This window comes from Trichechus manatus, unplaced genomic scaffold (assembly GCF_000243295.1).
Source record: "Trichechus manatus latirostris isolate Lorelei unplaced genomic scaffold, TriManLat1.0 scaffold00077, whole genome shotgun sequence".
Lineage (NCBI taxonomy): Eukaryota > Metazoa > Chordata > Mammalia > Sirenia > Trichechidae > Trichechus > Trichechus manatus.
In genome coordinates, this window is record NW_004444013.1 from 2,218,499 (window position 1) to 2,230,573 (window position 12,075).

Sequence of the window (12,075 nt, forward strand, 5' to 3'; positions counted from 1 at the left end):
TGAGTCACAAAGCAGAGGTTGGCCCGGGGCCTCCTCCCCCTCTTCCTGCTCACCACTCTCCCCCAGCTTTGGAGGCCATGGAGGGGGTTGGGCGGCCATCCCCTCCTCGCCTGTTCTGCTGCCCAGAGCCCAAGGGGACTGCCATGAATGCTGCCTTGGTCCTCCTCCACCGGCTCCTCGGCTCTCCTTTGTCAACCGTGGCCAGCAGGCGCTCTCCCCAGAGGCCAGGGATCTCACAAATGTTATTCTAGGGCTGTGCCGGGGTCCAGGGAAGTAGTGAAAGGCTCGGATTGTCACCCAGCGGGTTTGATTCAGCACTGCCACTTCATTGTGTACAGCTTTGAGTAAGGCCCTGAGCTTAGGCTGCTCCACTGTGGGGTGACCACTGCCTCGTCAGAAGCTTGTGAGAATGATGAGGCCACATTTGTGCATGGCCTGGCACGGAAGTGGCTCTTCATAGTTGAGGCTGCTGGGGTTTGGGAGCCTCCGAACCTTCCCTGAGAGGAGAGTCCCTGGGGACCTGTGGTCTTTGTCCACAGCAGATGTGCTGATGTGCACTGGTTTCTGGATCCTGGGCTCTGTGCCTGGCACCGTGCCTGGCACCATCCTCAGGCTGCTGCAGTCTCCTAGGAGTCAAGACGAGCAGTAACAAGAATAGTGCCGTATACTCCCTTCTCTTCAGCTTAGCACGTGACCCTGGGCTCAGCTCTCTGTGGGCCAAAGGTACCTGGGAGACTGCCTGGAGGAGGCGGCATTGGGCTAGGTGTTCATGGATCAGGAGTCATGAGGGTGAGGAGCACCTTGAAGGCCATTGCACCAGCTTGGGCTTTTGGGGAGCCTGGGCGGAGGCTTTGTTTTTTACAAAATTGTTTTAAATTGAGATTTAACGTAGACCATAAAATTGGCCCATTTTAAGTGTACATTTCTGTGTGTTTTAGTATAAATCCACAGCTGTGCAGCTGTCACCACACTCCAGTTTTAGAATGTTTCTGCCACCCAACAAGGTCTCTCGGGCCCATTTGCAGTCAGTCCCCTCTCCCACGCCAGGCAACCACTGATCTTCTTTTTGTACCTATAGTGTCTTTCCTAGAAATTTCATATAAATGGACTCAAACAGTATGTAATTTTTTCTGTCTGGTTTCTTTTACTTAACATGGTATTTTTAAGTTTTATCATTGTTGTTGTACGTATTAGTAGTTCTTTTTTGTTGCTGGATGGTATTCCATTGTATGGACATACCACTGTTTGTTTATACGTTTACTAGTTGATGGACATTTAGATTGTTTTCAATTTTTGTCATGAATAAAGCTGCTACTAACATTTGTGTACAAGTCTTTGTGTGGACATGTTTTCATTTCTCTTGGGGCACTGAGTCATATGTATAGTTGGTATATATTTAACGTTTAAAGAAACTGCTAAACTATTTTCCAACATGGTTGTACCATTTTTCATTTCCACCAACAGTATATGAGCATTCTGGTTGCTCCACATTCTCATCCACATCCTTGATATTGTCCTTTTTTTTTTAAAGCCATTCCAGTATGTGTGGGTTGTGATTTCGATCTACATTTCCCTAATGACTAATAATGTTGGTCATTTCTTCATGTGCTTATTGGCCGTTTGTATTATCTTCTTCGGTGAAACGTGTATTCAAATCTTTTGCTGATTTTTTATTGGGCTGTCTGTTTTCTTGTTGGTGAGTTGTAAGACTTCTTTATATATCCTGAACACAATTCCTTTATTAGATAAAATGATTTGCAGCTAGCTATTTTCTTTGGGTGGGTTTTGGGCAGAGAAGGGACCACGGGGCTAGGGGGAGCCTCTGCCTCAGGCCCAAGGGGCTCTGTGTCAGGATTTCCTAGGTCAGAGGACCCCTAGCTGAGCTGCGGGGGCAGAAGGCCTGCTTGGTTATGCTCAGCGCGGGAGGGCTTTCCTTGGTGCAGTCACTGCTGCCGGAGACCCCCCTCACTCGCTCTTGCTGGCCCAGTGAGCCCCTCTCAGGCTCGGAGATGCTGGTTAAGCCTTACCGGCCCACAGAGAGTGAGGTCCAGAGCCCACAAGGCCAGTTGGTTAGTCAACGAGTCACCTGGAGGATCTGGTGTTGGGAGCCAGGGCGCAGCCACAGGACCTGGCCTGACTGAGTGACTCATGGACCTGGAATTTCCGGGTGCTGGGGAGTTGAGCAGGGGATTGGAATGCTGGATTTGGTAGGCTCTGGGCATGCCCAGGGCTCCTTTGGCACAGTGGTTAAAGCACTCAGCTGCTAACTGAAAGGTCAGCAGTTTGAACCAACCAACCTCTCCATGGGACAAAGATGTGGCAGTCTGCTTCTGTAAAAGTTACAGCTTTGGAAACCTTATGGGGCAGTTCTGCTCTGTCGTACGGTGTCTCTATGAGTCAGAATCAACTTAGTGGCAGTGAATTTGGTTTTGGTTGGGGCATGCCCAGTACAACCGTTGGCGTGTACCTGGGTGTGTGGGCATCACCACCGTGTGCCTCGGGGAGCACTTTCTCCTTTGCTGCCATGGCTGACAGCCCAGCATGAAGAGTGGGTCCTTCCATGGCTGTGCGGGGGCAGTGATAGCACGGCCGGCTTATCTTGTTACCGGCTCATCTTCTTACCCTGAGAGCCAATCTGAGGACACTTTGCATGTCCCCCCGAGCATTGTGAAGTGGCTTCTTTATTATTCCAAACTTTATTGGTTGCAAGCAACAGTATCGTTCAGATAGGTTTAAACAAAACAAAAAAAGAAGAAAAGATATGTGTTGGGGGGTGGTTTTGGTGACTGATGGAAGTGAAATGCTCAAGTCACCAGCTTCAGGCTCAGCTGGATCCAGGCCCTCCAGGACCAGGGACTCGGCTCTGCTTTCTGGTGTTGGCTTCATTCCTTGGCAGGCTCTCCCATGCGATAACAGGGATGGCCCTGCAGCTCCTGGCTTCCCTCGTACACCCAGGCAGCCCCAGGACAAGGAGAGCACCTCTTCTAAAGGTTCCAGCCAGAGCCCAGGCCCTAGCGTCACATCATCATCCCTTAGCCAGTCACCAGCACTCAGGTTGGCCAGGCCTGTGTCACTTGTCCACTCCAGGAGTGGGCGTGGGGTCAGTCCTACATATGGCATGTGGATCAAGAATGGAGAAAAGGGTTCTCTAGAAGGGAATGAGGTTCTGGGACCAAGGGTGGTTCAAGGGCTGCCTGGGCCAAGGGCACAGCGTCCTCTATTGCACCAGCAGTGAGCACTCAGGGGCTTTGTTTCCCATGTCCTCAGGGTCTTGAGGGGTGATGCTCTGTCTGCCTGTGGTGCTCTGCATTCCCTTCCCTGTTGGACAGTGCTCCCTGAGGGCAGTGCTGAGTCCTCCTGTGGCTCTGGGACAGGACAGAGCCTGGCCATGGTGAACACTCCATAAACATTTGGTGCGGGAAGGGATTATGCAGCAGTTCCACTCCTAGTATGTACCTAGGAGACTGGAAGGCAGGGACTCAGACAGAAGCCATCCACCAGCGTTCACTGCAACACTATTCACAGTAGCCAGAGGTGGAAACGACCCAGGTGTCCACCAGCAGATGAACGGCCAAACAAAATGTGGTCTGTCCACACGATGGAATATTACTCAGCCATAAAGAAAATTGAAGCCCTGATAAATAGATGATACATAGATGATGAGATACATGAACCTTGAAAGCATTATGCTAAGTGAAATCAGACACAAAAGGACAAATATTAAATGAAATATCTAGAACAGGCAAATGCATAGAGACCAAAGTTGGTTAGTAGTTATCAGGGCTGTGGGGAGAGGAAAATGGAGCGTTATTGCTGAAGGGACATTGAGTTTCTGTTTGAAATGATGAAGAGCTTTTGGAAATGGATAGTGGTGATGGTAGTACAACATGGTGAGTGTAATTAATGTCATGGAACTGTACACTTAGCAATAGTTAAAATGACAAACTTTTGTATGTCTATTTTACCACAGTAAAATTTAAAAAACAGGCAGAAGACTGGAGGAAGAGGCCAGGGGATGGTGGGCCTGTCCTTGCGTCCCCTGCAGCAGCCCCGTCTGGCCGTCATCTGCTTCTCTGAGCTGATCTGCTTGGAGACTGGAGGTGTGTCCACTCTCCAGAGTTCTCTTCTAAAGTGCTCGTACTCCTGTAAGCTGTGTACCTCTGCTTAGTCAAGGAGATAATGAAGCTCTAATGCTGGGACGGCAGGCAGGGGGCGTGGCCAGTCCATGGTGTGGGGTTGCAGCAGGCGGCCCACACGGAGGAAGGAGGGAGGAAGGTCTAAGCTTCTCTGGGCATGTCCCTCTCCTGGGGTGGGGTGGGCGGTGCAGGGTGAGGAGCCCAGGAACTGGCAATCGGCTTGCGTGGCTAGGGGAACAATCAGCAACTGGTCAATTACATCAGGTTTTGCTTTGTACAGCTTACATCAGGTGGGGTGTGAATTGTTGGCTGGTCCTAGAGGGCCTGGGGGCTGCTGGGAAGTGAGACCCCACGGGGTTGGTCTTGGTGTATCAGAATCTGTATCAACCTGTGCTTCATGGTAAGAGCCACGCTTGGCCTGTTGGCAGTGCTGACCCACGTGGCCTTGGTGTGGGGCTCCTGGCGTAATACTGGCCATTGCTTCAGATCCCCAGGCATTTGCTCCTGGCTCTCCCTCCTGGACCCAGAGGTGAGCAGGCAGAGCATGCCCAACCTTGGGGCCCAGCAGACCAGGACGCGTGTCCCAGCAACACCACCAGCATCACGCTGGTGACCCTGGACCACACTCACTGCCATGGCTCTGCGCCTCAGATTCCCTCTCCAGACAATGGGCTGATGATGGTCCCTGCCTCTCTGTGATGGGGGAACTTGACTCCCACAAAGACTCTGCATCACCATCAGGTGCTCTGGGAGGCAAGCTGAGGCCCTGGTGTCTGGTGACACTGTGATGTGATCGCTCCTGCTCTCTGCCCGCAGGTGAGTGAGGATGGCGGAGAGGATGTGACCTGCACCGACTCACCCACCCAGCAGTGGTGCTGCCATGCAGAAGCCCAGCGGCCTGAAGCCCCCCGGCCGTGGGGGGAAGCACTCGAGCCCCGTGGGCCGGACATCCACTGGGTCAGCCTCAGCTTCTGCTGCTGCTGTGGCCACTGGCTCAAAGGAAGGTGCGTAGGGCTGAGGGTGAGGGGGCTGGAAATACAGGCTGGACACTGGTTCACTGGAAGTTATGTCTGACTGTGATCCCTTTAAAAATTAACTAGCAAACAGGCACAGACACGTGTGTGATGTATGTCCTCCCTTTCGTGTTCTCTAACTCAGGGAGGTGGGTACCACTGTTGGCCCCATCTGAACCTGTTAAACCTGTTGCTGTCAAGTTGATTCCAACTCATAGTGACCCTATAGGACAGGGTAGAACTGCCCCATAGGGTTTCCAAAGAGCAGCTAGTGGATTTGAACTGCCGACCTTTTGCTTAGCAGCTGAGCTCTTAACCACTGCACCACCAGGGCTCTGACCCAGAGATGAGGAAAGGGAGGTGGAGAGAAGTATGACACTTTGCCCACCATCCCTCGCCAGTAGAGCATAGCCAGGGTGCAAGCTACAGCCTCTAGCCACCTCCCCACCCTCCATTCAGGCCCCTTCCAGGTTCGTGTGGAGCCAGCACCATCTTCCGCCAGCCCTCTTGTCTGCTACACAAACCCAAGCCCTTTAACCTTTCCTCATCTGACCTGCTGTCTTCCTGCTGGTGGACAGAGGGTACCCACAGGGCAAGGATCGGGAGGTACCAGCCCCGATGGGTAGAGAACAGCTGTATTGATTTGCTTTTTCTGATGATAAAAGTAAGTTATGCTCACTGTGGAATAGTTGGGAAGTTTTATGCAGGAGGAAAAAATTGCCCATAATCCCCCCACACCCCCACAAAGCAACTGTTGTTCTTATTTTGATATTTTTTTTTTTGTATTTTTTCTTACTTATTTACAGTCATATTGCATATGCACCTGAAAAACTGGTTTTTTTCCTTTTCATATAATCAGGTGCATTTTTTCCTGTCCATAAAAACTTACATCACTTTTAATGGTTGTAAAATACAACCCAGGGCCTGCTCTGTGGACACTGCCCCAATCACTGGAGCTCTGATTCTGAGCAAGCCAGCTGTGGCCGGGCTCTCATGGGCTCCCAGCCCGGTGGGGAGGCTCAGTGCATTCGATCTTGTAAGGGGGACCTGAGCGGCCCAGAGGAGGTGCCGCATGAGGTGGGGTCTGGGGTGCTGGTTCATGGGGTGAAGAGGGGGAGCATTCCAGGCGGAAGGAGCAGCACATTCAAATGAAGGCTCAGTGGCAGAGGGTGCGTGCGAGTGTTACCATTGTTCTGTGGAGTTGATTCCGACTCATGGTAACCCCACATGTGCAGAGTAGAACTGTTCCATTAGGTTTTCAAGGCTGTGACCTTTTGGAAGCAGATCGCCAGGCCTGTCTTCTGAGATGCCTCTGGGTGGGTTCGAACTGCCAACCTTTTGGCTAGTAGCCGAGTGCTTAACCATTTGTGCCACCTGGGGACTCCTATGGTGAGTATAAGGGGTGGAAAGAAAGTGGGTGTGGAAGGAGTAGAGAGAGGATAGGGGAGTATGTTGATGAGATGGGGGTGGACCGGGAAGTGGGGAGGGGGGCTTGAGACCATGGAGAGTTTTCCTTTCATCTTAATAGCTGTGGGAAAGCCACTGGAAGTTTTAAACCCAGAGGGGTGTGATAGAAGGACCTAGAAAAGTTTCCTTATTCATTCTCTGCTGTTGGAAATGTGATTAATTCTTATTTTTCACTTTAATAAAGCTGTGATGAACATCTCTGAGCACAAATCCTTGCTTCAGTTACACTCCAACCAGCAGGGTCAGACACTGCCCATCTCATCTGATTGGCACAGAAGTTTGGAGAGACAAAAACAGCCAGAGAGCAGACTGGGCAGTCCAGGCAGTCTGGGCCCTGGATGGGGTCAAGGGAAGCTTGAGCCAAAGGCATGGGCAGTTGGCAGGACCAGGAGCCTGGTGGAGCCACACAACTAGCATGAAAGGACAGGGAAGTGCCAGGCAAGGCTCATGGGCAGACCTGCAGGCAGGCCCTACCCAGGGCAGCCTCATCTGAACACTCAGGCTCCCAGAGCCTTCCTGAACAAGAGAAAACCAGAAGGCACGGTGTTCCAGGTTGAGGGAGAATGATGCAAAGGTCCTGGGGCATGGATTAATTTGGTTTGTTAAGGAGAACTAAGACAGGTTTGGATGGGGAGGGGTGTGCAGTGAGGTTGGGGAGGGTGGCAGAGGCCTGATGGTGAAGGCCAAGGGGTTGCGGTGTGTTGTATGTGTGATGGGGGCATTGGAGGGTGTTGCCGTGGGGGATGTGTGGGGCCCAGTGTGGGTCCCAGAGCTCATGCAAAGGCATAGCGGGGCCAGGGGATCTGGATGGTCCAGGGGGCCTCAAGTGGGGACGGGCCCAGGGCGGGGTCAGAGGTGGTCAGAGCAGGTGAGTAATTGTGGGCAAAGGCCTGGGTGGAGCAGTTGGGGGGCAGCCCAGTGACAGCATCCCCGGGGTGGGCAGGAAGCTTGCTCAGGAGGTGACACTGAGTGAGGCACACTCAGATTAGGGGAAGAGCCCCAGGCAGCCTCATCTGAATACCCACACCCCTGAGGTTTGCGAGGTCTGGGGACAGGAAAGCAGGTGTGAGTGGGCAGGGCAGAGTGTCGCAAAGGGCCAGGGCAGGACTGGGCAAAAGAGGGAGTTTGAGTAGCTGTGACTGGGGCAACTGGGCATTTGGAGTTTGTCCTGGGCCTGTTGCAGGAGAAGGGTTGAGGCCTCCAGTGTGGCAGCCCAAGGCTGCTAGGGGGTGTGGCCCTCAGGGCAGGAGCAGCCTGCAGTGGTTGGCAGGGTTGAGGCTGCCCTGCAGCTGTGGGAAAAAAGGGACCCACGGCCAGGCTGTGAACAGGAGCCGCCGCCCTGATCTTGGGGCCTGGCTTTGCGCCTGAGGTGTGGGGCACGACAGGGCAGGACGTGGACCAAGCATCCTTCTGGTCCCAGCAAGAAGGGCTGGTGCTGCTGTGTGGAAAGGGGCAGACCATGTTGAGCTCCATTGCCCTTGCCCTCCGCCAGGGCAGGCAGGGCCTTGAAGGGCCTCTCCCCTCCCGTGCACCGTGGTCCAACTCCAGAGAGGTCCGATATGGGCAGGATGGCTTTTGATGCCCACTCTGTCACAATCAGCAGGCATTTTATCACGTTTATTTCTCATTAACAGCCCAGTGAGGTAGCTGCCCTTCTCCCCGTTTTAAAGATAAGAAAACTGAGGCTGGGAGCTCCCCAATGAGTTACACGGCCAGAGTGGCAGGGCTGGAGGTGAGACTCAGCTGGGCTGACTTTAGATCTGGCCTTGGCCCCTGCCGCCTCCCCCACGGTGGGGTGGCTGGGAGACAGTTCCAGTGCTGCACACTCCACTGAAGCCCGGGTCAGGTGGACAGGGTTTGAGGAGCCATCTGTTCTTCGTAGGTTGGTCACAACATTCTCCACACATGTCTGTGGCCATGCCTTGTGCTGGGGACCCAGCATGCTTACACAGGAGACAGAGGATAGAGTGTGTGGGGGTTCTGTTCAAACAGAATCCACCTCCTATCCTGGCCCCACAAAGAGCCTACACAGGGCTGCTGGCTGGCCGGAGTGCCTCAGCTCGGGGTTACTGGGTGGGTCGCAACCTGAGTGCCTGGGTAGCCACAGAACGACTCGCTCTCTCATCTTGGATGCTGACCCCACCCCCAGGGGATTCCGTCTTCACCTTCACACCCTGGAAGGGCAGGGGATTGCCCTCGTTTAAGTTAAGTGACTCGTCCGAGGTGCTGTGGCAAATGTGGGTGGCCGGGGATGAGCCCTCAGCTGGCCCCGACTTCCGGCCCTTTCTCAAAGAGCTGGCCCGACAGCGCTCCCACCCTTCAAGATCGCCTTCTCTGGCGCTGCTCTGCTAACCGCATCCTGAACTTCTTCATGGCACCAGCGGTGGCCAGGCGGGCGGGCGGGGGCAGGGCTGCCTCCTCACTCCCTGACGTCATCATCCAGCATTGATCCGGGTGGAGCTGCCCACGTCTACCTGCCTGGTGGCATGCTGCAGTGGGGCTTCTCCATGGGGAGCTGGCTCTGCTCTTTCCCAGGTAGGCCTCCCGCCTCTGTCTTCCCTGCCGTGTCTGCTGGCTGGGAGCTCGGATCTCCCAGTTTAGGGTAGGGTGGAAGCGGGTTTCTGGGTTTCATTTGGTTCAGGAGGACACCGAGCAACCCTTGGGACTCGGGCCTGTCATGCGTGGATGGAGGAGGGCTCCTTCTCCAGGGATGGACAGTACAGCTGGCCGTGTGGCGGGGGACAGGGGGAGCTTCAGGTGGGACCTGCCTTGATAATGGGGGAGGAAGGGGTGGAGCAGACTCCATCCTCCCTGGAGGCCATGTTGGCAGACGCTGTCAGAGGCACTGACTGGAGGGTGGACAGAGGGAAAGCTCCGGAGACCCTGTTCCCTTCCTCCATGACTTCACCTTCCAGCACCTGCTGGGGCTTGTGGGGCATTTATGTATGTTGCTTTGGGCCACCACTGGGGCTCATGGCCATGTGTATTTCAGCACAGTCCTAGTCTCTGGGGGCTGAGAGGGGAAGCGGCATGGGCCTCACCCCAGGGCTCATGTCTGGGCGGGGCACAGGTGTGATCTGCAACCTGGAAGGCAGGCTGTGCAAACCAAGCAGACTCAAGCCTGTGGGGCTGGTAGGGAGAGATGTGAGTGGGCCGCTCGGGTGCTGCGTGGACGTGGGGTGTTTGCACTGGTCTTGACGGGCAGGCAAGCAGGATTTCCTTAGATGGTAACAAGCAGAAAATGCTGTTCCTTAAAGGCCGGGGTGACCATGTTTTGCCTGAGACAGGCTAGTTTGTGCCTGTCGACTTGACACAATTACTATTATTATCTTTTAATTTAATATAATTGTACTTTAAGTGAAAGTTTACAATTCAAGTTAGTCTCTCATACAAAAATGTATACATACATTGTTATGTGACCCTAACTGCTCTCCCCACTCTGTGACAGCACACTCCTCCTTTCCACCCCTGATTTCCCATGTCTGTTCAATGAGCTCCTGACCCTCTCTGCCTTCTCATCTCACCTCCGGACAGGCGCTGCCCATTTAGTCTCATGTATCTACTTGAGCTAAGAAGCACACTCTTCACAAGTATCATTTTATGTCCCATAGTCCAGTCTAATCTTTGTCTGAAGAATTGGCCTCGGGAATGGTTTTAGTGCTGGGTTGACAGAGAGTCTGGGGGCCATGCTTTCTGGGGTTCCTCCAGTCTCAGTCAGACCATTAAGTCTGGTCTTCTTAATTGAATTTGATTCTGCACCCCACTTTTCTCCTGCTGCATCAGTGACTTTCTGTTGTTGACACACTTATTAATAGCACCTCTTTTTACCGTCATAGGTGTCCAGGTGTGGATGATGGATCATGTGGTCACCTTATTTTTTAGCCCCTTTTTGGTGGTCACAGTGCTCATTAGCCTATTACTGGCTTTGAAAAGTCCTGGAGGAAACCTTCACTTTCTTAAGCTGCTGGTTTTCAAACCTGATTGAACTTGGAAGTTAAAAACAAAAATTTTTTTTCACATATAATCCAACTTATATGAAATATCTAGAATAGGCAAATGCATAGAGACAAAAGTTTATTAGTGATTACCAGGGCCTGGGAGGAGGAGGGAATGGGGAATTATTGCTTCAGGGATACTGAGTTTTTGTTTGGGGTGATGAAAAAGTTTTGGAAATAGATGGTGATGGTTGCATAATATGATGAGTATAATGTCATTGAATTCTACATGTAAAAAAGGTTGAAATGGCAATTGTTTTATTATATATATTTTTATCACGATTTAAAAAATGGTTAAAATGGCAAATTTTTTTAATATATATCTTACCACAATAAAATTAAATTAAAAAAAAATTTTTTTTCCCTAATACCCTGGTTGCACAGTGGTTAACTGTTTGGCTGTTAACCAGAAGGTTAGCAGTTCAGATCTACCAGCTGCTCCTTGGAAACCCTATGGGGCAGTTCAGTTCTGACCTATAGGGTTGCTATGAGTCGGAATCAACTGGATGACAATGGGTTTTAATACCTGTTAACATCTTGTGGACCATGTTCTGTGGGATGCTTAGGGAGGGGATCGCCCCCTAGGGAGCAGGTGCTGGTGTAGGTCTGCTCCTCTCCTTCCATGGCTGGCAGGGACTGAGGGCTTTGTGAGCCACATTCCGCAGTTCATGGCATGGCGCCTGATGGTCCCTGCAAGGCCCTCTTGACCGATTCTTTGTGCCCTCCTTTCCCATTTCTCCCCTGACCAACAGGCATCTGGACCCAGGAGCTTGATGTGGGGCCCTTTCACTAAGCAGTACATCAGAGATGCTTTTCCACATAATTTGGAAACAATTTATTTTCAAAGATTGCTTAGTAACATGAATGACTTGACTATAATATATAATTGCTCTACTATTACTGGGTGGAGCCCAGGTGGCGCAGTGGTTAAGAGCTACGACTGTTAACCAAAAGGTCAGCAGTTCAAATCCACCAGCCGCTCCTTGGAAACCCTGTGGGGCAGTTCTGCTCTGTCCTGTAGGGTTGTATGAGTCAGAATTGACTCAGTACCAACGGGTATATGTCACTGGGCACAGAGCTTCAGTTTTTCATTTTTGTGAATGACAAGACTGTGAGTCAGTTTTTTTTCCTAAATTATTTCCATGGGAAATGGGCCAAAGATTGCATTCCCTATTTTATGTTTTAATTTAAAAATATATTACGTTTAATTATTTTTACTACAAAAGAAACGTGGGCTATGGAGCCCTGGTGGCACGAACAGTTAAGTGCTTGGCTGCTAACCAAAAGGTTGGCTATTCAGACCCACCCAGCAGCTCTGCGGGAGAGAGACTTGATGATCTGTTAAAGTAAAGATTCCAGCCGAGAAAACCCTATGGGGCAGTTCTCCTGTGTCACATGGGGTCATTATGAGTCAAAATCAGCTCTATGATACCCAACAACAACAACACACATATATCAAAGCTG

The 12,075-nt window shown here is 51.8% G+C and overlaps 1 protein-coding gene across 1 annotated transcript in view; it reads left to right on the forward strand.

Annotated features, from left to right (window-relative positions):
* Positions 1-12,075, forward strand: part of CLIP2 (CAP-Gly domain containing linker protein 2) — an 84,056-nt gene that overhangs the window by 23,413 nt on the left and 48,568 nt on the right. Inside the window, exon 2 of the mRNA XM_004380848.1 lies at positions 4,953-5,140. Coding sequence (XP_004380905.1) covers positions 5,017-5,140 — 124 coding nt within the window. The 5' untranslated portion in view covers positions 4,953-5,016. The remainder of the gene's footprint in view (positions 1-4,952; positions 5,141-12,075) is intronic.